At 40.5% G+C, this 25,350-nt stretch overlaps 2 protein-coding genes and 1 long non-coding RNA gene across 15 annotated transcripts in view; all 3 read left to right on the top strand.

The window, feature by feature from the left end:
• Positions 1 to 1,724: 1,724 nt before the first annotated feature.
• Positions 1,725 to 4,812, top strand: LOC120423964 (nuclear pore complex protein Nup107). The gene is made up of 3 exons (XM_039587952.2): positions 1,725 to 1,880; positions 1,950 to 3,863; positions 3,925 to 4,812. The coding sequence occupies exons 2-3, from the start codon at positions 2,045 to 2,047 to the stop codon at positions 4,740 to 4,742; spliced, it is 2,637 nt and encodes an 878-aa protein (XP_039443886.1). The 5' UTR covers positions 1,725 to 1,880; positions 1,950 to 2,044; the 3' UTR covers positions 4,743 to 4,812.
• A 5,359-nt stretch (positions 4,813 to 10,171) lies between these two features.
• LOC120423960 (peripheral plasma membrane protein CASK) overlaps positions 10,172 to 25,350 on the top strand; it is a 539,239-nt gene continuing 524,060 nt past the window's right edge. For 5 of the 13 annotated variants that reach the window (XM_052709499.1, XM_052709496.1, XM_052709495.1 and 2 more), the window contains exon 1: positions 10,532 to 12,451. In XM_052709499.1, the coding sequence (XP_052565459.1) occupies positions 12,393 to 12,451 (59 nt within the window). In that variant the 5' untranslated portion in view covers positions 10,532 to 12,392. Of the gene's footprint in view, positions 10,399 to 10,530; positions 12,452 to 25,350 lie in introns of those variants that run through there. The other 8 variants (XM_052709511.1, XM_052709516.1, XM_052709513.1 and 5 more) reach the window with 3 other exon arrangements.
• LOC120423963 (uncharacterized) lies at positions 20,692 to 21,324 on the top strand. Its single transcript, XR_005606297.2, has 2 exons — positions 20,692 to 20,895; positions 20,950 to 21,324. It is a non-coding gene; the product is annotated as an uncharacterized LOC120423963 (long non-coding RNA).

Here is a 25,350-nt window from a genome sequence, read left to right as displayed (position 1 = left end):
CACCCGGAGTGGCCATTGCCCTGCGGAAGGTTCTTCCGGGAGGACATTTACGGAACCATACAGATTTGGGCAATATGGGTATCAAACTTCATGGTTTTTGATACTGGTAATGAAAATGGCCATTTTGACAGGATTGGCCACACCCGGAGTTTTCCGAACCATACTTGATTTGGCGATATTTTCGTTTTTTGGTAATTTATTTCCACAGAGGTGCCAGTTATTGAAAACATTAAATTAGAATTAATTATTTATGATTAAATAAATCGGCAAAGAATTTAAAATATATATAAAAATGGATTTACTTTTTAGAGTTTTGTACAAAGTTCTTTGTCATATTGGTCATGTAGAACATAACCACCTGCACCTTTTTAATACCCAAAGGCGCTTTCAAAAACACCCAAAAAGCAAAATAAAAAAAAACTCCCGAAATTGTTGTGCTCTGATGAAACTCAATTTATTTTGCGATTTAAACCCGAAATATATTGTGGATTCAGCTGGTAGCTGGATTTTCTGGCATCTTCTCACGGTCATTGGAAACGGTCGTGGATTGACGTAGGGGTTCCCAATTGGAGTGAAAAAGTTCAACTTATAGAAAAATTATGGATTAAAATTTTGATTTTTAATCACTTCTCTGACATCGGAAATAATTGTTTAAACATGATCGCAAATTTTTTATTCAGTCGAAAAAATATAATTTTTCTTGAAAAAAGTGATTTCTTGGGGCATTTCTTCACACTCTCTGGATTTTCGCAGTTTCCGAGCGATATCAATCTCAATCCCCTAGATGCGGCTGCCCAAGATTTTGAGAAGATTTAAATTTCTTGATTGGATTATCCGGAGTGAAATTTGGACGAGGACTTCGGACTATCGAATACGAAATGTTTTTAAATTTTTTTAAACTTGGTTTTTCTTTGAATTTTTTTAAGAGCGAGTCCACGAACAGGGCATACCCCTTTGTATGAGACGTTCGTCTGGCCAAAATATGAGCACTCTAGGTCAACGGGAAATGGGGCAAATCGGGACACAAAGTTTAAAGGTTTAAAAACGTCAAAAATATTAAAAAGGCTATAACTTAGGCGAAATTCAATTAAATTTCAGAATTCAAAATGCATCTGAAAGGGCTCAAAAATGCAACAAAATGCAGTGTAGAACATCCTGATTGGTTAAATCTAAAGGGAGTTATTGGCATTTTAGTGCAAAAATAGCATAATATTCAAACTCAAATAAAAAAGTGTTCCATCCAGATATCAACTCGGTTCGACCTGCAGCTTGTAGGGGACATCTGGGACTACCATCTGAGACTGAGAACGCTTTGGGTAAGGCAGTTTTACATATTAAATAGACACTTTTACTTTTAGTGATTTTTTTGGTTGTAAAATTTTTCTCGGGGGACCCCTTAGATCCCATTTTCTGGTGATAATTTTATCATATTCGTGTTTCTGAGATAATTTCACAATAGAAATATGCATACAAATTTTTATTTTGATCCATTTTAACCCTTTAAAAAATGAAAGTGTTCGATAATGTTACCAGATTATTTTTCGACGGGGAGTGAAATAATCGAGAGAGTGTGAGAATGTATTTAAATCTCGATTTAAATACATGACACCTTTTGAACTGTTGGCGTCGAATTTGCTGCATTTGCTGTGATGGCGGCCCGGTGCCGGTCTACCACAGGGTAACTCACGAAATGTCATTGATGTTTAAAGCCAAAGCTGTCAACTTGGTTCGGTTAAAAACAGAAAACTTTTCTACACAAACGCATTTGGTAACTTGCATTCCCGGTAAATTTGCGCGAAAAGCTGATAAATTGTGTCTAAACTAGCTAGAATAAGTTAAAAAGGCGATTTACTAAAGCAACAACTAAGTTGCGCCTAGCGGTACGCTAAATCTCTTTCGTAAAAATGTTTTTTTTTTCAGAAAATAATTCGCAACTAATATTTTTTTAGGTTATGTTTTTGCCGCTCTCTTCCGGCAGAAGATCGTAAACAATTTTGCTTGAAATTTCCCGCCGGAGTGGCCGCCTAACTTACACCGAATCAGAATGAGCCAACTGGAGCGTTCGCTGCTGCTGCTGGACGAGTCCGTGGTCAAGTCGAAGCGGGGCTTGCTTCGGGCCAAAGACCGTGAATTCCGCAGCCCGCATCTCCACCAAACGTTGGACGATTCGAGCGCGATGGACTTTGACCTGTCGGTGACGGTCGGGCCGCAGGAGATCCGGAGCTTCATGCTGGACGCGAACAACACGCGCGAGCAGCTGTCCGGCAGTCGGTTGAGTTTGGCGGGGAGTTTGACCAGCGTGACCGGAGCTAACGTGAAGAACCGGGCGGATGCGCTGTTTGGCCAGTTTTTGGAGGTTTTGCAGCGGCGAAGCAGCGAGTCGGAGGTATTTGAGACGGTGGAGGATTTGATCGAGACGTTGGACGAAGCGTTGGGCGGGATCGGGAAGATAACGGGAGGGGCGCCTGTTGGAAGGGAGAGAAAAGTGCTGGCGGAGGAAGCTTGGTTGAGCGTTGAGAGGGACACTTGGAAGTTGCTGTTTGCGCTTTACAAGGACCGGCTGGTGGTGCAGAAGGAGGATTTGGAGGTTGACGATTTGGTCCTGGGGAATAGCGAGCGGGCTATTGTGGAGCATTTGTATACGGCCAATTCGAACCTCCGCGAGTATCAGCTGATTGTGGATTGGCTTGAGCAGACAGCGCTGGAGCAGAACCGGATGCAGGTTGGTCACTTTACCGATCGGACGATTGCCTGGGAGAACACGCTGCACCAGCTGCAGAACGTTGGTTTTACGGCGTTTGGAAGTTCACGGGAAATCGTAAAGAGCTTGGATCCGGACGCTCCGGCTCGCGAGCGGCGTCCACTGCACGATCTGGACCAGGAAGATCAAGGTCGGCTGTCGCGTCAAATTTTCAAGGAGATTCGCTTCGGTCGCATCGAGGACGCCCAAAACCTTTGCGAGCACTGCGGTCAACCGTGGCGTGCCGCAATTCTGGAAGGCTGGCGCTTGCATCACGATCCCAACTACGAACCGGCGGCGGCCACTTTCGGGGCCGGACTTGTCGCAAATTTGAAGCAGGCCATTGAGGGCAATCCGCGCCGGGATTTGTGGAAAAAGTTTGCCTGGAAAATGGCCGAAAGTCGCACCGTCGATGAATATTCTCGTGCGATGATTGGGGCCTTCTGTGGCCATTTGGACGCGCTGCTGGCCGTTCTCGGCGAACACAGCTGGTCTGATGTTTTGTGGGCGTATTTGAAAGTCCAGATTGACATCCGTGTTGAGAGTGAAATCCGTTCGCACTGCGTCAAGAGTTACCTTCCAATGCCGGAAAAGTACTGGAACAACAAAATGTCGTTGGAGCAAATCTTCGAAGAGCTTGAAGCGCACAAAAATCCACGCATAAAGGTCACAGCACGAGACGTGGACCGCGTCATCCAGAAGTACCTCATCCTGGACGACATCCCTGAGCTTATGCGCCAACTTGACCAGTGGCTCGCCGATCCAACCTTCCCGCTGACTGCGCAAATTCTACGCTTCCTCACCCATCTGGTGCTGTTCGTGCGTCAAATTGGTAAACAGTGCCAGGAGGACATCGGCGACCGTGTCATCAAGCGGTACGTGGAGTGCCTGATCCGGTTCGGCGATCCCCAGCTGGTGGCATTCTACACGGCGGCCCTTCCCGCCGACCTGCAGCTGTTGATGTATTCTAACTTTTTGGAAACAATCAAGGAAAGTGCCGCCCGCAAACGAGCCCTCGAAGAGGCGTACAACTTTGGGCTGGACGTTCCGGCCATCACGGTGTACACGGTCGAGAAGGTGCGCAACCGGGAGGAGGACGAGGCCGACGGGAAGCCGCAAGAAGGTGAGTTTCTTTCAGACGTGAAGTTATTACTTTTAATATCGATTTTTTTTTTCATCTTTAGGTGACCTTACTCCGCTGGATCAGTCCAAGATCTCCGCCCTAGAGTGGCTCGTGTTCTACCCGAACCAGCGCGGAGAGCTTCTGTGGCAAACGAACGCCCTGATCCGGGCATTCCTCGCAAAACGTAACGTCGAGGCAGCTCGCAAAGCGTTCGCCGTGGTCCCAGCCGACACCATTCAGCAGATCATCAACGCGTACGGCTCCAAGGACGACCTGCCGCACAAGGAGGAGGTCAGCATCAAGGAGTATCTGTGCCACCAAACGTACCTGGCGGCCATCGACGGGTACAATGACTGGGTCGAGTACTACTACAACATGAAACCCAAGCGGCCGCAGCTGGTCAAGTCAAGCAACTTCACCGAACGTATCGCGTCCGAGCACCGCGAGCAAACGTACCGCATGGACCTGGAGCGGTGGCACGCTCAGCTGCAGGAACAAACGACGGTCACGCGCGATCTGCTGTACAACATCCTACTCTTCCCCGAGCGCGGCTGGCTGATGGACCCGGACAACGGCGGCAAGGAAAACGACGACCTGAACGAGGAAGACTGGCGCCACCGCACCGTCCAGATGGACAGCCTGCGCAAGCTGTGTATCCCCGACGTGGTGCTGCTGCTGCACCAAATCTTCACCCTGTCGGAACGGTTCAGCGAATGCCTACAGCTGGCGGACGTGATCGGGTCCGAGCAGCGGCAGCTATACAAGCTGTACTCGAAGCACAAGCTAGCCGAAGTGATGGCCAAGATTGCCGAGTCGTCGCTGGCGCTGATGAACGAAAAGCTGGACCCGTTCGTCGGCGAGGAGGGTAAGAAGAAGTAGGCGGCGGAACGTGCGTAAGGTAGTTTGTGTTTTTTCTTGTTAACAATAAAATTCCCCTTTTCTCATTCTAGATGGGTCGCTGTAAATGAGAAAGAAATCCCTGCAATCTTCCTCTTCTCCCTCTCCAAATGCAACCGTTGAGAACATGAGTGTAAAGTCTGTGCTTGGGAAACGCAAATTGAATGTGAAGTCCGTGTTTGGGAAAAGCAAATCTAACACTGCTGCTGAAGAATATTAACGACTGAATGCTTGAATGTGAAGTCCGGGTTTGGGAAAAGCAAATCTAACACTGCTGCTGACGAGGGGCGCGACAGTAGTAAGAAATTAAATTATTGAATTAATTAACGGCAGGAATTAAATACATTAACGATTGTTTACGGTCAAAACAACGCCACCTCTCCTTACACTACATTGATTTGACAGTTTGACACCGCGCGTGTTTGTTGTTGTGTTTGGTCAAAAAATTGCGTCCTCGAAGAGCAGCTTGAGCAGATAAGCGCCAGCGCGGCACAGGCAAACCGGAAAAGTTGCGCAGAGCCATCCCGGACAGTGATCAGGACGTACTAGGGACGATATCGAAACTGGCCCAGCCGGAAGCGGCGCATTGAGACACACCTGAATGCTGCGTTTGCTGAAACGTATCCTCGACTCCAATTCTTCCCACGGGCCACATATTTCGGCAAAAATGGTCCTATTTATTTGGTCTGGTTTCTTCGTCGCCACTCCCGCCAAACTGCTGGGCATGTTCAACGTGGCCCACGATGTTGTCCCTACCGTTGCCACCCTTATCACCGTCTTTGACCTCCGTTAGTCCCGTGACGACTTCCATCACCGGTACTACCATGAGCCCGGTGGAAAAGCAATCGCTGGTTGACGGTGATGAGGACTCTTCCCGGGAACGGAAAGTGGTGTGTTTGTTCACGTCCTCGACAAAGTTCTTAGCGATCGGCAACTTGGTATATTTATTCCAGACACTTCAGGAAATTACCAACTCAACACGGTTCCACCGACGACCGTCGTCGGTTCCACAATTGATGCGATTCTTGTTGAAATAAATGAAACAACAGAGTTGAGTTATTTTATTTGTCTATTTTCAATAAAATCTACAAAAAAGTCACCACCTAACGTAAGTGAAGGCCACTTCGAGTAACCAACCCTGATGGTCTGATAATTATAATGGTCCACTCCCTCCTGGTTGCTCTTCCTTGACCCCTGATCCTGAACCTGCGAGCGTTAAAGTGGCCAGCTAGTTGAACCATTTGCCGGATTAATCACTCCAGCATCCGAGCGTGAGTGGGCAACAGAATTTCATTTCCTCCGGTGTCGACTTGTTGAAGGCATCGCTGTCACAAGCCACCACCAGCTGCAAAGAAATTTTGCTAGTGTCCGACGCAAGGCGCGTCCCAGGATGTCGTCATCGATGAAACCGCACTTTACCAGCTTTTTGATTTGCTGCCTGCCAATGTAATCAAAATCCGCCGGCTGCAACTTCTCCGCCTATGGCACTTTTGCATCGTCCTGCTCCAGAATTTCCTCCGCTTCTTTTTTATCCACCGTGACCAAGCGCGAAACCAAAACAAACTTGACAGCCGAGCGCACGAAAGAGACACAAAGCAACCCAATATTTTCAAAGCAGGTGTGGCGCTGTCAAATGTCAAATGACATGAGGAATTTAATTCCTTAATGTATTAAATAGCAAAAATTAATATATTAAGGCCTTTGTCACGCCCCTCGGCTGCTGAAGAATATCAACAACTGAATGCTTGAATGTAAAGTCAGGGTTTGGGAAAAGCAAATCTAACACTGCTGCTGATGAATATTAACGACTGAATGCTTGAATGTGAAGTCCGTGTTTGGGAAAAGCAAATCTAACACTGCTGCTGAAGAATATCAACGACTGAATGCTTGAATGTGAAGTCCGGGTTTGGGAAAAGCAAATCTAACACTGCTGCTGAGTGCATCTCCAGCGCTGGGTGCAAACATCGAAGCAAAGCTAATTTGCACCCGACGTCAACCCCATCGCGGTACCTGTCGCGGTAGCAAATTTGCTCTCAGTTCTTCGGGATTTCACTTTGCTACCCGGTATTCAGTCTGTTTGCTACCGCTTCAAATGGAATTATGCACGGAAAAATCGAATCAAGCACGGAAAAAAAATAAAAAAATAAAAAAATTCAAAAAATTTCAAAAAAATTCAAAAAAATTCAAAAAAAATCAAAAAATTTCAAAAAAAATTCAAAAAATTTCAAAAAATCTCAAAAAAAAAAATCAAAAAAATTCAAAAAATTTCAAAAACTTTCTAAAAATTTCCAAAAATTTCAAAAAAAATCTAAAAATTTCAAAAAAATTCAAAAATTTTTAAAAAATCTCAAAAAATTTCAAAAAATTTCAAAAAATTTCCACAAATTTTCAAAAAATTTCAAAAAAATTTCAAAGAATTTCAAAAACATTCAAAAAAATTCAAAAAATTTCAAAAAAATTCAAAAAATTTCAAAAAATTTCAAAAAATTTCAAAAAATTTCAAAAAATTTCAAAAAATTTCAAAAAATTTCAAAAAATTTCAAAAAATTTCAAAAAATTTCAAAAAATTTCAAAAAATTTCAAAAAATTTCAAAAAATTTCAAAAAATTTCTAAAAATTTCAAAAAATTTCAAAAAATTTCAAAAAATTTCAAAAAATTTCAAAAAATTTCAAAAATTCTAAAATTCAAAAATTCAAAAATTCAAAAATTCAAAAATTCAAAAATTCAAAAATTCAAAAATTCAAAAATTCAAAAATTCAAAAATTCAAAAATTCAAAAATTCAAAAATTCAAAAATTCAAAAATTCAAAAATTCAAAAATTCAAAAATTCAAAAATTCAAAAATTCAAAAATTCAAAAATTCAAAAATTCAAAAATTCAAAAATTCAAAAATTCAAAAATTCAAAAATTCAAAAATTCAAAAAGTCAAAAATTCAAAAATTCAAAAATTCAAAAATTCAAAAATTCAAAAATTCAAAAATTCAAAAATTCAAAAATTCAAAAATTCAAAAATTCAAAACTTCAAAACTTCAAAACTTCAAAACTTCAAAACTTCAAAACTTCAAAACTTCAAAACTTCAAAACTTCAAAACTTCAAAACTTCAAAACTTCAAAACTTCAAAACTTCAAAACTTCAAAACTTCAAAACTTCAAAACTTCAAAACTTCAAAACTTCAAAACTTCAAAACTTCAAAACTTCAAAACTTCAAAACTTCAAAACTTCAAAACTTCAAAACTTCAAAACTTCAAAACTTCAAAACTTCAAAACTTCAAAACTTCAAAACTTCAAAACTTCAAAACTTCAAAACTTCAAAACTTCAAAACTTCAAAACTTCAAAACTTCAAAACTTCAAAACTTCAAAACTTCAAAACTTCAAAAATTCAAAAATTCAAAAATTGAATTTTTGAATTTTTGAAGTTTTGAAGTTTTGAATTTTTGAATTTTTGAATTTTTGAATTTTTGAAGTTTTGAAGTTTTGAAGTTTTGAAGTTTTGAAGTTTTGAAGTTTTGAAGTTTTGAAGTTTTGAAGTTTTGAATTTTTGAATTTTTGAATTCAAAATTCAAAAATTCAAGAATTCAAAAATTCAAAAATTTAAAACTTCAAAACTTCAAAACTTCAAAACTTCAAAACTTCAAAACTTCAAAACTTCAAAAATTCAAAAATTCAAAAATTCAAAAATTCAAAAATTCAAAAATTCAAAAATTCAAAAATTCAAAAATTCATAAATTTATTTTTGAATTTCTGAATTTTTGAATTTTTGAATTTTTGTATTTTTGAATTTTTGAATTTTTGAATTTTTGAATTTTTGAATTTTTGAATTTTTGAATTTTTGAATTTTTGAATTTTTGAATTTTTGAATTTTTGAATTCTTGAATTTTTGAATTTTTGAATTTTTGAATTTTTGAATTTTTGAATTTTTGAATTTTTGAATTTTTGAATTTTTGAATTTTTGAATTTTTGAATTTTTGGAATTTAAAATTTTTAAATTTTAGAATTTTTGAATTTTAGAATTTTAGAATTTTTGAATTTTAGAATCTTTGAATTTTTGAATTTTTGAATTTTTAAATTTTTGAATTTTTGAATTTTTGAATTTTTGAATTTTTGAATTTTTGAATTTTTGAATTTTTGAATTTTTGAATTTTTGAATTTTTGAATTTTTGAATTTTTGAATTTTTGAATTTTTGAATTTTTGAATTTTTGAATTTTTGAATTTTTTGAATTTTTGAATTTTTGAATTTTTGAATTTTTGAATTTTTGAATTTTTGAATTTTTGAATTTTTGAATTTTTGAATTTTTGATTTTTTTAATTTTTAAATTTTTGAATTTTTGAATTTTTGAATTTTTGAATTTTTGAATTTTTGAATTTTTGAATTTTTGAATTTTTGAATTTTTGAATTTTTAAATTTTTGAATTTTTGAATTTTTGAATTTTTGAATTTTTGAATTTTTGAATTTTTGAATTTTTGAATTTTTGAATTTTTGAATTTTTGAATTTTTGAATTTTTGAATTTTTGAATTTTTGAATCATACATCATACATATCATAAAGAGAGCAGACATATAAAAAGCATTCAAAACTTTGCCCCCCGGCTTGCCGGTACTTGTCGGGTATCAGAAAATGAGTACCCGACAGGTACCGACACATATTTTTCTTCTACAGATGAACTTGAGATCAAATTTGATACCTGCTTTGCTACGCGCGGTGGGAGACTCGGGGGCAAACTCGAGAGCAAATTTGGTGGGAATCAAATCGGGTAGCAAATAGTTAAACTTTCGACATTTTCGAAAAATGAAATTCTTTGAAATTTTCAATAGGATTAAAAAGTTTAATAAACTTTTAGCATTTCTAGGCATGAATCAACACATAATTATTGATTTTGAAGGTAAGCGAGAGCAAAAAATGATAAAAACCCATATTTGCCCCCCGCGGTGGGCTTGTTTCGGTGGCAAATTTGCTACCCTAGCGGTGGGGATGACGGAGTTTTTTCAAGGTGGCAAATTTGATCTCGGTATTCATGAGCCGGGTGCAAATTTGATTTGCACCCCAGCGCTGGAGATGCCCTGAAGAATATTAACAACTGAATGCTTGAATGTGAAGTCCGGGTTTGAGAAAAGCAAATCTAACACTGCTGCTGAAGAATATCAACAACTGAATGCTTGAATGTAAAGTCCGTGCTTGGGAAACGCAAATTGGACAAATTTGGTGGTGGTGTAACCACGGTTTATTTGAATTTCAAGTCAGTACGTTTTGTTACCAGAACCCCTGCTCCACTGAACCGTTTCCAACGAACGCATTCCAAGACGCAAACCTTCCTCGCGTTCCAGTTGGAACTTTCTCCTTATGCTTGCTACGATTCACCCGCACGCACACGTCACCGTCCGTGTTATCTCGCGCATTTGACGTTTCGCCCCATCTCGTTCCTTCCCGTAGCCCGATGCGACCCGCATACGGCCAATGTTTTGGTTGCCGTCTCGCTCACTCGATACTCCCATCAACGCCCTACATTAAAATTTTTGCTGCTCACGGTCTCCGTCTCTATTTACATCTAGATTTTCGCGTTTCGGTCGTCCCCCGGTCGTTGGTTCCAGGTTGTTCACCGTCCCGTTGCGCGGTGATTCCAACAAGATCGGTGCGAAGGTAAATAGAGTTATCTAAGCCCGCTCTCACGCACACTAGCACGCCATTTGTTTTGCTGGCCGGTACAAAATTTAACCTCAATCTTTTTCGTGTACGTACACGCAATACATGCGCACGTAGATAACTCTATTCCAACTGGATTGAAACCCAAAAGCGGTTCGATGGACGACTTGGCCTTGTTTACCTACAGGAAAGTCTGGTGCCAAGTGGTTGTTGTTGACTTTGCGACGGTGTCACACTTGTGTGTGTGTTGGTGAGATCCTTCACCAGCGTGTGAGTGGGTCGGACTTTTCCACCCAAGGAGAGCCCAAAGGGGGAGGGCACGTGAAAATGAGTGACCGGCGCTGAGTGGCTCGAGGATTGTGAAGAATCTACTCCGGGGACGAGAGAGATCTGTGCTTCTTGTACGCTTCCTGTCAAAGGTGTCCTGGCCTGCTGTGTTCTTGCTTTTGCTATCCGCGTCCGTTGTTTTGATGTGCTTACGTGCCCGGAAGTACCGGAAGTGTGTGTGGAAGTGCGTGCTCTAGGTTTGGACGACGCCTGAATCGGTGCTACGGGCAGTTTCCTTTGAAGTTCACTCAAAAGAAGAATCGGATACTGTGGGTTGGGGAAGCTTCTTCAAGTTTCTTTTTTTCTTGTGTATGTGTGTGCGCGTGTATTGGGGCTGGTGTTTTTCTTCGTGACGGATCTGAAATTTTCACGGCAGTGTAATTTCCATGGATTGCTCGGATTTATAACTTGGGTCGAACGCCTGCTGTGATCTACCTGACCAGTTGTGCCAGCATCTCTCTGAGCAGTGTAAGATAGGGTGGGTTTGTGTCACTGGAGGTGCTCCAACTAATCAGATTTTCCAGGGTCGAGTGCCCCACCCTCCGAAACGTAAGCCTGGCAAAAACACTGCCTTGAAGCTCGGTTCTACAAGTGCTAGTTGGTCTATACCCAGAAATATAAGTGTCTAACGGGTTCCAGAATGCGGTGAAGCTTTCAAAGACATCCCCAGGTTGACCGTAATTGATCATCGGAGTCCGCGACCACGGATTTGACAGAAGTAGACACGGTCTAGTGGGTTTCCAAGTGTGTGAGTGTGCGGCCGTGATTGAGGGAGGCTGCGCAGGGGTTGTGGACAAGCCGGAACTCACCCCGGCGTCGTGAGAGACCAGCAACCGTGTGTGCTGTAACGCACACGGGGTTCTGTAACGGTATTCGTGAGCCACAGGATTCTGCCAAGGATCCAGGAAGCCCCATAAGTTCCAAGCAGGTCAGTGTTACAGGAAAACCCGAACCGAGCAGACACACCGGCGCACGCAACCCCGGTGAGTGTTTCGTCCCTCCGGTGGACGCCGGTGGAAAGCAGCTGGCCTTGTGAGGGGGGAGCGCCCTCTGCGCCAGTTTGGAGATCTTAAAAATGTGAACAACTCTTGAAGCGGAAGTGCTACGTCGTTGGTCGTCACGATTAAAGTGATCTTTGATTTTCGGGACATTGTAAAAATACTGTTCATCGGTAATTTTTTATTGTTAGTTTGTTTTTTTTTGAGTTAACAATCTCGCTTATAATTTTCGCGCGAGGTTTTCCGGACTTCGGGTCGTCGTCGCGATCGCGGAGATTCTGCTGAACGTGACGTAACGTGCAAGCGATTCAACCCAACAAAAAAAAAAAAAAAAAAAAAAAAGAGAATCAAAAATAAGTGATAACGGCACTAACAGAAGAGAGTAAACAAAAGTTGAATAATAATTAGACGGAGCTACACGAGGCGCGAAGGCGCTTATCTTTTGAATTGGTGGTGGTGGGGGTACAAGGCGGAAAGGCGAAAGCAAAACAAGGTGCAAGAGGTGCAGAGTAGAGAGTATTGTCGTTATTCGAGGCGACGGTGCGTGAAATCGGAAAGAAGCAGGAAGAAAGGAAGAAGGAAGTCTCGGATTCGGGAGGTTATATTGAGGAAAAGCTGTAACACACTAAACAGAGCAAACTGGAACCGGAGGAAGGAGGTGGCACCATGGCGGACGACGAAATCCTCTTCGACGATGTGTACGAGCTGTGCGAGGTGATTGGAAGGTAGGTTTGAAGAACCATTTGACCAGAACTTTAGCCTAAGGCTCTATCTTTGCTGCGTATCTATTCAGAAATCAATGGAATGTACCATACGGACTTTCCCTTTAGGCATGAAAAATTACGAATATATCCGATCCGAGCTGGCACACCTAAAATTTACTGAAAACAACTCTGACGCCTAAACAAAACAATCAACTGGGAAATGCTCTTATCAGTACCTGTTTTGCATTTCTATTATATTTCTTATCAGCTCTAGCGCTTGGTGTGCTGTTGCCTGGGTTATTTATCTACTATGCTAGACAAGAAGCGATATCTCGTTGGACCTATATGAGCGCAGACAATCAAACGACACTTTTTATGTTTATGCTATGTTGTGAAATAAGACCCAATGTCGAATTCTATTAAAAAGATAAGTCAGCTTATATGGGACCTAGTTAGACAGCGACCAATCGCAACTTGATTACAAAACAGACATCACAGAACAGCTAGTTAGTAAAAATTTGCTCACCTGATTTCACCTTTTCTCTGTAGAGGAGACCTTCAGGCTCGTGTAGGCAGCTCGCTCTGCAGCGTAGTCCTGTACCTGTGTACAGTATACACGTAACACGATGTGCACCGGTTCGGAACCAGAACGAATCGCATCGTGCATCGCGTAGCGTGCACTTTTGATGGCTTGCCCATAACAATCCTGTCGCAAGGTACCTTGTCGAGAAAAAAAGGGGGAAGCTGCGGGGATGTTTTGTTTGTTCCATCGTCGGCGGTCGCGTTTGACACGATTGATGGACACTCCGCCGCTTCAGGCATGCTGAGTTCCCCGCAGCCGAAACCGTTTCGGTGTAGTGAGTGTGAGTTTCGCAGAACCACGGCGTTACATCGGCTGACTAGAGGATGACTTTTGTTGTCCACCAACACAGTCGACGGGAACTGGTCATGCGCAGTACGGGGACGCTTTTTGCCATGCCATATCGCAACAGTGGATGTTGTACAGGATGCTGCCGCCGGGTCGTCATAAGCCATGCCTCTGCACATGTAATGGTGGCTTGTAACGCGCCAGGACTCTTGCTGTACAAGGCTACACATTCTGCCTCCATAGCTATAGCATGCAACTTGGCGGAATAGTCAGCCGACCGTGACCGGGAACGTCGTCGGCGGTGTTTTAAACCAGGACCTGCCTTGGTCTTGGTGGCAATCTAGCGAACCGGAAAACGACAAATTGAAGTTTTGTTTTCTTGTTGGTTGGCAGTGCAGGACGGGACTGTCTGCAACATTTCGGGAGTAGACTAGGCGTAGAGCGTAGAATACGGCAGTTAGCGTAGGGAATTGGTCGGGTTGGCTGATGCGGCGACTACTGTTGGTAGTTGCCTGTCTGTTTGAGGCTAATTTAGCACAGCTCGGTATACATTTGCTGCAATCCTCAATGCACCACGTGTTGAGATTTGCTACATTTTCAGTTATACAGTTATTCAGTTATACAGTTATATAGACCACTTTTCCTCCAACGAAACCGACTGCTTTATCGACTTCATTTTGCTGGGCGAGATAGGACGTCCTATCGTATTTTTAGACGATGACTCAGCACATTTCCACTTAGGAGCGGCCGTGGCTGACTGGTTACGGTGTTCGCTTTCTAAGCGAATGGTCCTGGGTTCGATTCCCCTCTGCTCCCAACGAGAAAGTATAGGAAATATTAATCTTGAAACTCTGAACATGAACGAAAAATCAAAGACACCCGAGTCGGGGTTCGATCCCCCGTCCTTTGGATTGGTAAGCAAAAATGCTAACCACTAGGCCACGGATTGGTGAGCGACGTCTGGAATTAGGAATACTGTTACTATCAAACTATACACGCGCTGGGTCCTTGTCCATTTGTCAAGGGTTCGGAAGTTCTAAATAACGTTTGAATCCGATTGGTCCAAACGTTCTTCAGGGCGGGGCTTGTCGATAAAGCTGAAGTACCTCGCGCTCGGCTAGCCAGCGTAGAAATGGGTCACCGAAGCTCGGCAGAGCTAACACCTTCCAAATGCCTATGCGAGTTATTTGCATGTATAGAATGTAGATCTAAAAATACATGGAAACAACTCAATTTGTAAGAAGCGACCGCGTGGTCCCGTTTGGTTGGTTGCACAGACACACACACACATGACTCAGCACATTTCCACTTTTGCTCTTACAAAACCCAGATGACAGCACGATGTAACGTCATTTCCCTATTCTATAATTCGTCGGGATGGTGCTTTCTTGTCTTCTGGCGTTTAAGCTTCGACTTGATGAATTGTCGATCTTTTGAGCGAGAACGAGCCGGGACTTCGAATTTGATGTTTAGCATATGATTCTGTATAAAACCAAAAATCGAATAAGACGTAAAACACAAATCGTGCTTGTCATTTCATTAGGGCACAAAACGAGTGAAAGGGATACACTATTGTTTACAAAAGTTATGTGCCCTTTTGAAATGTTAGGTTCCAAATATGGCTATATCTCTACAAATCTTGAGTTGTTTTTGCCTTCCTTACTGAGGAAAGGCTATAAAATCACTCGATAAACGAAATTCTTAATTTGACCTCCTAGACCTAGACCCACCTTCATGTATACTTATCGACTCAGAATCACATTCTGAGCAAATGTCTGTGTGTGTGGTGGGATGTTGATCAAAAAAAATTTCACTGGATTATCTCGGCACTGGCTGAACCGATTTGGACCGTATTGGTCTCATTCGATCCGTCTTGGGGTCCCATAAGTCGCTATTAAAAATTATAAAGTTTAGTAAAGTACTTCAAAAGTTATGCTAAAAAACGATTCTAACAAAAGTTCGGAAGATTATAAAAAGGGTGGTTTTTGTAAGAAACCTTGTCGTGTTATACATTTTTAGAAAGGTATTCGAAAGACCTTTCCAACGAGTTCAAAAGTTTGAAGATCTGACAACCCTATCAAAAGTTATGCGCACTTAAGTGTTATTTATGCACTTTTTAGAGGCCGGATCTCATATATTTCGATGAAAACGTTGTCCGGATCTATCATGCGACCTGTCGATGGATAGTTAATCAAAAGACCTTTCCAACGAGTTCGATAGATTGCAGATCTGACAACCCTATCAAAAGTTATAAGCACATAAGTGCCCTGAATTATGGAGATCTGACTAACCAATCTGATGGTATGAATAATGAATCAAATTGATAGAACACTGAAAAGTCCGCCCTTTTGTATCTATTTTGGATAGCATTACCCTCTGAATGTGAGGAAGGCATCAACCACCTAAGGGTGGATTAAGTAACGTTTTTTTAAAAGGTTCATTAAACCAAATTTTCAGTTTTTGCTTTTTGGGTGTTTTTAATACCTCTGACTCAAGGCGTTTTCAAAACACCTAAAAAGCAAAAACTGGAAATTTGGTTTATTGGTTCTTTAAAAAAAACTCCAGAAATACACTTTGGAAAAGCTTAAAATTTTTGGCACAGGCAGTTTATGGTGCAAGTTTTCGAATGGCTTTTTATTTGAGGTCGTACAAAAATGCTAAAATTTGTATGTCCCAATCTTCTGACCGCAAACTCTCCTGCGAACACCAACTCCATCTACCTTCAGGTTCGCTGAAGTAATTCTCTCTCCCACACGTGTTTTCGATATTGCGACTATTCTTCAATTTGTAATCTGCGTTGTTTTAAAAAAGTATGCGCTCAGAACGATGTTGGAGCGCGCTGTTCGTTTCGTCGAAAGCGTGTGTCAGTTTATGCTGACGTCAACAATACATTGCATGTAAGCATTGGCGCGAAGCGAGAGAAGAGAGCTAGTGAAGAGAGGGAAGAGAGAAAAATCGGTTGACAGATTGTTCGCTAGAATAAAAAACGCTAAACAAGAAGAAGACAACTGCGGTTAAAAGTGGGTCGCTTGTGGGCAGGCTTGCCACACGTACAGATATTTTTGGCACAGACCAAACACTCAATCAAGTATAACTTTAAAGAAAAACATTTTTATCAAAAACTAAACAAGTAAAAAGTTGCAAAAAATGTTTATCTTTTCAGTGCAGTTTACAAAAACTACTCAAGTGTATTTTAACTGTTAAAATAATTAGTTTGAGTGTTTGGTCTGTGCCAAAAATATCTGTACATGTGGCAACGCTGCTTGTGGGACGTCAGTTCGTCAGTGCTTGCTAATAACTAGGCTTAGTAGAGGTGGCCAAAAAATGAGCGAGCCGCTTAAAGAGCCGGTTCATTAAAAAGAGCAATCGAACCTTGGCTCACAATAAAAGAACCGCGGTTCTTTTTTAAACTCAGGTCTTTTGAAATAACCGTTTAAAGATATAATGATATTTAAACATGTTAACCGAATTTCGAACAAATTGCATCACAAAATTTGTTTTTAGAATTGAAAATGAAATTCTCAATTGAAATATAATTGCTTATAAAAATTTATCCCAAAATAGCATTGCTACCAAACACCACTTTAAAGTTTTCAAACTTTATTTCAGACTCCATTTATCTTTGAAATTTCAAAAGTAAATGATTTTCTAAACAAACAAAAAAAAAAAGCTTTTTTTTATTTAACTGATCGTAGATTAAAGTATTATCCGAATACAAATTTGAGCATTTAAAATTGCATAGCTTGTAAAATATTACAAAAAATCTACTAAATAGCTGAGAGATTATGGAAAAAAATAATTCTCTTGTCTGATTTAACTTCAGTGTTTATAGACTTCATCGATTAAATCAGAATTTAGAAAAGAGTTCGCAAGTTCTTAAAAATAACCTTTTTATCAAAATTTTGAAAAAAAAGCGAAAGAGCCATTCAAAAGAGCGGCTCTTTTCAGTGAGCGAACGAAAATGAGCGGCTCCTAAAAAAGAGCGGTTTTGCCCACCTCTAAGGCTTAGTGATTTTTCATGCTCAAAAATTGCAAATTTCACGGGGACCTCAATTTCAAAACTCAAAATTTCACGCATATGTCGCGGCACATGAAAAGTGTTAGAATGACTCTGAAAATCCTACGTTTAAATCACAGAAACTACTCGTTATGCTTCATTATATATTATTCTTAGATAAATTTAAAAAAAACTTCACTAAACTTGAACGTTACACCAACAAAAAATTGTTCTAATTATCAAAAAAGTTTTTCACCAGGTTTATGAGCTCTATTTATATTTTGAAACAAAATGTTGAGCTGGCATATTCTCATTTATAAGAATTCATTTGTAATTTTCGACTAATAAAGCTTATAGCTCATATCAAAGCAAGATTTACAATCTTGTCAAGCCAAAATTACTAAAATAAATTGAATTTTCCGCGACATTTAGCCCATTAAACATATTTTTAATGTATTCATCTTCCTTTTTCAAAAACTAAATTTAAAATCAATGGCATAATTAATATAATTTTTAACAAAATCGATATTTTTATTCAAAATGAGAAAAGAAAACAAAAAAGTAGTATTATTTTTTAACTTTCACGGGAATTATCCACCCAAATGAACAAATGTCATTAAACTTAAACTGGACTCAGAAAAAAATTAAAAGCATTCAAAGGGTGATTTCAAAAATAAAAAAAAATACTCTTGATTTTATTTTGAATAAAACAAAGCTTGATTCTTTTATTTTGAAACTATACCTTTCAAATAAGATAGCAGTAAAATCTGTATTACAGTGAATGAAAATATAACTAAATTCAGTTAGTTTCTTAACAAACGGTTAATATCAAGCTTTTCAATTGAAAGCTAATAAAATTTACTTAAATTGTTTTTATGGATGAAATATTTATTAAGTTGTAATTAAAAAAAAAGAGATAATTTATAAATTTCACGAATTTCACACCGTCCACGATATCGTCAAAAATCACTAACCATTTATTAGTAAATAAACCAGGGCATTCACTCGCTTACAGTAGTTTATATGATTTTATTAGTTCCTATTTGAGTTTGATAAATTATGTTTTAAGAAAAATCGTTACATTTTCGCACAAACGTAAAATTTCACGGAAAAAGCCAAATTTCGCGGATTTCACATTGTCCGCGAAATCGTGAAATTTCACTAACCCTACTAATAACATTCTGATACAAACTATACGTTCTCATAATGTCGCTGCCGGCCAGCGAGTATTGATGCGAAATTGTTGCTTTTTGCCATTTGTGAGTCTTTTTACGGTTTTTGTATTATTTCTTTTTTACAGAAAGGAATGCTTTTAATCAATTTATCAATTTCCAATTCAATGTGAAGCGAGGCCTTACGCACGACATTTGCAATAAACGAGCAAGAATCCCTCGTGAATTTAACTCAATTTTCCTCCGGCGCAGGCACGTTTGTGTGATACGATAAAAGGACGACACACGTACCACGTACCTACAAAAGGTAATCCACAGTTCACAGTAAATTATCGTAGAATCTTATTTTTATAAGCTGACAGGTTGCATTACCGTTCGCGAGTGCGAAAAAAGGCTTCGCGTAGCGCGATAGGCCAAACGTAAAGCCACCGTGAAAACGATGGAAACTTTCATGGAATTTGTTTTTTCTTCTTTCTGTGTCGCTCGAAGTGAAGCTGTAAAAGCTTTCGATATGCTCTCACAGCCTGGAAATTTTCCGTTGGTGGGTGAAAAAGGGGACAAGCAAATGGATGACCGATTTAATTTTTAGGATGCTGAATTCAGAAAATTCAACGATTTTTCTTTTAATTTTAGGCACTGATACATCGAGATTACGTGTATCATTGAAACATTTGTACCAAAACGCAGAAATCATCACGTACTTTCATGGAATTGATTTATTACATATTTATGCTTTCCACAATATTTCCCCACGAGCAACTTGGCCACAACTACGCCCACTCGTGGGGAACATCTATCTTCCTGCCGGAGGACGACAAAGTGCGGTGCCATCTGTTCGAACATTGTGTTCAATGAAGTATCGCGCGCGCGGCCTATTCGGCGAATATTGGTGTGACAAAAACATCGTCCTCAAATGGCTTTTGGCTGCCCTGCTTCCTGCGTGTGCCCATGGGGGCTTCTCCCAGCCCGAAAAAGTCATAAATATTAATTCCTCTCAGCTCAGCGGAAAAGTTTTTGCTCGATTATTTTTGGATTTTTTTTCGCTTTTGGGGTTTGAACTTTCAAAGTGATCCCCACTTAATGGAAGCCCACACCCCCATCTCTCCTCGCGCTAAAATGTCCCTGAAAATTGTGGCTACAAAGCCTCAAGGGAAGAAAAGGGGGTCCGGCCCCGCAGGATGTCAGCAATATTGGCAGAATTACCCGCTAATGAAAGAAGGCGCAGGTCAGTTAACTGACAAAACAGCCGAATTTTTAGGTTATTTTGTCCGCGTCGAAACAAAATTTGGGAATCATTTTTTTTTCTGGAATGTAACAAGGAATTCCGTAGTAACAGTTCAATAGGGCGAATCTGCGTTTGTAAACAAGCAGTCTATCCCCCTTTTACTTGACGTGAACTATCACTTGAGCAAAAGGGATAGACTGCTTGTTAACAAATGCAGATTCGCCCTATTGAAATGTTACTACGGAATTATTAATCACCGATTGTTCGATCGAAACATTTCTAAATAAGTGATTGTTTGTTTCGATCGAATAATTTTGATATAGAATTTTTAAGAGAGGGTGGAAGGGAGTCTAAAAATCCTAATTTTTGTGGTGCATAATAAGAGAACGATCCCTTATTCAATTATCCGAAGTTCCTTTGAAATAGTCGCGGTCGCCGGATTCCGTAACCCCTTCAGGCCTGATGGGTCATATATGACTTAAAAACGTTTCTTAATCCACCTTTTGGTGGTTGGTGCCTTCCTCTCATATATATATATATAGTATTTTCTAAACATATAACAGCTGGACAACGAGTTTAGGCAAAAGGCATTCCATCTTGTCACTTAACATAATATTCCCACCCCTACCAACTCCGAGCAAGCCGCGTGTAATCGGCTCCTCATGAGCTTTATCGTTTTGAACAATAATATCAGCCATCTAAACTTATTTTAGTACCCTATTAAAGTTTAATTTAAGGACCCAATCAACGGATTTTCATAAACTTTGGGAGCGTTCTTTTATTACGTAACGCAGTAGGGGGAGAGGGGGGGGGGGGTCGGAGGTCGTGTTACGCTCCATACAAATTTTTTAAAATTTGTATGGAAACTTTGTTACGAGGGGGCGAGAGGGGGTCTAAAAATCTGATTTTTGCGTTACGTAATAAAAGAACGCTCCCTTTGATCCCTTCAGAAAATCTCACCCGCATTGGAAACGAATCCTTCTCACCAATCCGGTTTGACAGCTCTACTGTCACGCTAAAAGTCGGCTTGATTTCAAAATTTTTGTGGCTGCTCGAAGTTTCATTCAAATTAAAATAAAATCCTCCCAAAATGGTCAACAAAACCAACTCCAACGACCACGAGCCCACAGACAATAAGCGCAGGCATTCGACCTCAGTGTCGGAACCGTACCGACGAAGCTCCACGGAGGAAATCTATACACGGTGAGTTTCAAACACATTTTGAAGAAGTTTATTTACATTCAAGTCTTCCGGCAGAACACGGTCGCTTTCGAGCAGCAGGAAGTGGCCAAACGCAGTCCGGAGGCCGACTCGAAGCTGTTTCACGCGACCTGCGATGAGCTGCACAAGTTATTTGACGTGATTGTGACGCTGAAGGAGGAGGGAGCGGCATCGGAGGAGGTTCAGTGAAGATTGCGGAGAAGCGGATCGAGGGTTCGTTGGCGAGGAACCAACGGCGGCTGTGTTGAAAATGGCCCAGTGTGCGCACTTTTTGTACGAGAATTATAGGAGAAACCGAAAAAGGACATTTGTAACTGTATCAAGTGAAAATTATGAATGAAAAATAAGATGGTGAGAAAAAAAATCAATTTAAGTCGTAAAATAAAGTTGAAAAATGTGAAATCGGAAAAACTGTTTTACTGTATGGCTTATCGTCATTTAACTATTAATAGGGTTATCCGATCATCAATATAACAGTCTCATTTGAAAGGTCTTAAAATTATCAGACTAACGCTTGTTCGGACGATGGATCCGGACATCATTTCATCAAAATATCAGAGATCCGGCCTCCAAAAAGTGTATACACAACACTTGAGTGCTCATAACTTTTGATAGGGTTATCAGATCTTCAATGTTTTGGGCTCATTCGAAAGATCTTTCAATTGTCCAACTAACCACGGGTAGCATGATAGATCCGGACAACTTTTTCATCAAAATATTTGAGATCCGGCATCTGAAATGTGTACAAATCACACTTAAGTGCTTATAACTTTTGATAGGGTTATCAGATCTTCAATGTTTTGGGCTTTTTGGAAAGGTCTTTTGATAACCTATCCAACGATGGGTAGCATGATAGATCCGGACAACTTTTTCATCAAAATATTTGAGATCCGGCATCTGAAATGTGTACAAATGACACTTAAGTGCTTATAACTTTTGATAGGATTATCAGATCTTCAATTTTTTTGGGCTTGTTGGAAAGGTCTTTTGATAACCTATCCAACGATGGGTAGCATGATAGATCCGGACAACTTTTTCATCAAAATATTTGAGATCCGGCCTCTGAAATGTGTACAAATGACACTTAAGTGCTCATAACTTTTGATAGGGTTATCAAATCTTCAATGTTTTGGGCTCATTGGAAAGGTCTTTCAAATACCTTTCTAAAAATGTATGATCAGACGGGTTTTCTTACAAAAACCACCCTTTTTACAATCTTTCAAACTTTAGCCGGAATCGTTTTTTTAGCATAACTTTTGAAATACTTAACAAAACTTCATAATAGTTAAAATAGGTCTTGTGGGACCCTAAGACGGACCGAATGAGACCAGAACGGCCCAAATCGGTTCAGCCAGTCCGGAGATAATCGAGTGCATTTTTTTCGGTGCACGGACTTACAGACATACACACGCACAGACATTTGCTCAGAATTTGATTCTGAGTCGATAGGTATACATGAAGGTGGGTCTAGGCGGTCGAATTAAGAAGTTCATATTTCGAGTGATTTTATAGCCTTTCCTCAGTAAGGTGAGGAAGGCAAAACGTTACTTAATCCACCTTTAGGTGGTTGGTGCCTTCCTCTCATTTATAGAGTAATTCCAATCCCCCTAAAGTGTCCACATTGTTTATGGATCTCCGCTAACGTGATCGCAGCACCTAAGAGGTCCTAATAAAAAAACAGACTACCTACAGACTTTTTGTCAAGATTCTACAGACACCGCTTTTGAGGAAAATGGCATCCCTCTACATGGCTTTTTTGTGGCGATCAGTCCTGACCATTTAAGGTTATGTAAATTCAGACCATTTTTTTAAACTGCTTGTAAGTTTTGATAGGTAAGTCAGATCTTGAAAATTCTTAATCCACAAGAAAGGTCATATCAGAACCTTTCTAAAAATATATAATATGACAGGTTTTCATGCAAAAACCACCCTTTTTTGCAAATTGTGAAATTTATATGCAGCAGTTTTTTAAGCATAACTTTTGACTTTTGATTACGAAATCTTATAAATTTCAATAGGGGCTTATGCGACCCCAAGACGAATCGAATGAGGTCAATACGGTAAAAATCGGCTCAGTCAGTGACGAGATATTCCAGTGACATTGATTCGGTACACATGTCTACATACAGCCAAACACACAGACATTTGCTCAGCTGGTGATTCTGAGTCGATATGTACAAATGAAGGTAGGTCTAGGAGGTCTAATTAAAAAGTTCTTTTTCCGAGTGATTTTATAGCCTTTCCTCAGTAAGGTGAGGAAAGCAAAAATCAAAATGTTCAAAAGTAGCCTATAATTTTTGTTTGGTCCTTAGGATCATTTGCCCAACATTAACTAAAAAAATATATTTTTTTAATTCAGGCCTGAAAGGGTTAAGGGAAGCGACCAAATGGCGGGGGAAATGGCGACTATATAGAGAAGTCAACAGTATCACAGTATGAAGGCTGTCGACGAGTCGATTGTAACTAATATGGAGTCGCTGAACCGTAATATGACCATGGAAATCGGTCACGGTGACCCAGAAGCGTGTTATCCAAGGTGGAGTCCAATATGGCAAAGGGATAATATTGTTGAATTATTATTCGAGATGTAACAGGCCTGTGACCAGTGCTGAAAATGTCAGGGGTCCTGACTCGAAAATCGGCGACGCTAACACGAATTTTTGAGATCCATTCACTGAACCGCAAAACCGTGACATAAACAAACTCGGCGCAGTCGTGAGTGCCCTAGCTCATTGAGCAGCTGCAATGCGAGGCAGTAGTCGACCAACGCTCATTCGACGTTGCACGCACACACATAAAGAAGCAAGTTTTTACACAAAAAGTTCGTATTTATGCGTGAATATGTAATTTTGAATATAAGTTTTGGTTGTTCTTAATGTTTTGCACAGCAAAAAACGATATAAGTTTAAATGACATTTTTTAAAGGAATTGGAAGGTCTTCATTAAATCAATTATTACAATAAATTCGAATAGAATCTAAATATTCAATTGAATTGCAAGAAGCCCCTAAAGCTTTCCATCCATCGCCGGATGACTGACGCGTAATTCGATCAATCAGCGCGAAAGAATGGCCCATAATCAGCCCGGAACATCAATCCAAAATTCACGGGTTTCGCTGAGACTGCTACCGGCTCGCCAAGAACGAATGTCGCTGGTTGTCACAGTCGCTCATCAAAAATGACATCGACGGAGCAGCAGCAGACGATGACTGTATCGAACCGATACGGACCTCCTCCTCCGGCTGAAAACTGGCTGGTTGGTTGATGAATGAAAAATGTCACCTGTGAAGCCCACCCTCTCCATCTCCACATCGTGCGAGGTGGGTGGAACGAAAAGAAAGAACTACGTGATATACAGCATAAGCTTCAAAAAAGTGGCTGCTGTGAGTATGCGATTTTGAGCAAACTGGCGTGCTATCCCTTAGCTGTTTTAGGTTGGTTTGTTGATAAGCCCCGAAGATTGCGGACGTTTAAGCTTTCAGGGAATAACATAAACTCACTTGAAAGCTAAGGGTTACCCAGGAAAAGTCTCCAGCGCGCCAAAAATTCCAGTCGTAACACAATAGTCTCAAAATTTGGAGCTTCTCATCCGGGAAATGGGAAAAAGAGAGGACAGATGGAAAAAAAGTCATGAATATATGGTGTCGATGGCGATGATTCCGGGCCGGTTTGTGACCTGATTTCGAAATCATCGAGGCTGGCTTTTCGTCGGATGCCGTCAGAGTCCGGGTAGACATCCACAGTTTTGTTGAGTCAATTGTGTACGCCGGGCGAAGACGACAACGGTGTCGAGACAGTGTAGCGATTTGCTGCAGTGACTCGGTTGAAGTGGGGTTCCGGATTTGCCCTGCTCCTCGAGGATGTGCCAAACGACGACGTGTGGTGAGAATGCAGTTTTGGCAACGACATTGCAGGAAGTACTCTTGAGCGGAAGCAGTTAGCCGGTATTTAATGATGAGCAAGCAATAATTGCACTAATTGCGAGCGGTATTTACGATGATGATTCGTGAAAAATGGACTGAACATGTGGATGAAACGATCTGATCTCATAACCCTCACGAGTTCACTTCAGTCACGAACGTAATTATTACTTTGTTTTTGTTTGCGGGAAATTTGGGTGAAGTTTCTTTAACCTCTCGCGTAAAGAACAACAAACGAGAGTGTCGTTCCATAAGTAATAATAACGCCTGCAAGTAGACTCTATCATCTGCGGGTTAAATTGTGGCCCCCGAGGGCAACCCTCGTCTTCGACGGAACGGGTTCGCCCCACGTCGAACTTTGCCAAGATCCGGATAAACACGTTTTTTGCCCGACTGTCAGTGTGGCTCAAAACCGGAGGACTGTGTGCAAAACCACACAAGATAATGAAGAGACCCGTCTGTACGGCTGTCGAGGGACTTTCTGTGGGTACAACTCATCTGGAAGCAGCAGCACGTGT

The sequence above is a fragment of the Culex pipiens genome, chromosome 1 (assembly GCF_016801865.2).
Source record: "Culex pipiens pallens isolate TS chromosome 1, TS_CPP_V2, whole genome shotgun sequence".
Lineage (NCBI taxonomy): Eukaryota > Metazoa > Arthropoda > Insecta > Diptera > Culicidae > Culex > Culex pipiens.
Note: the sequence above shows the minus strand (reverse complement) of the source record. Positions and strands in the feature narration are given on the sequence as shown.

What these genes read in the sequence shown, in the direction of transcription:
- LOC120423964 (XM_039587952.2), top strand. Translation starts at nt 2,045, where the DNA reads ATGAGCCAACTGGAGCGTTCGCTGCTGCTGCTGGACGAGTCCGTGGTC. An exon ending in CGACGGGAAGCCGCAAGAAG is followed by an intron (nt 3,864 to 3,924) that starts GTGAGTTTCTTT and finishes TTTCATCTTTAG; the next exon opens with GTGACCTTACTCCGCTGGAT.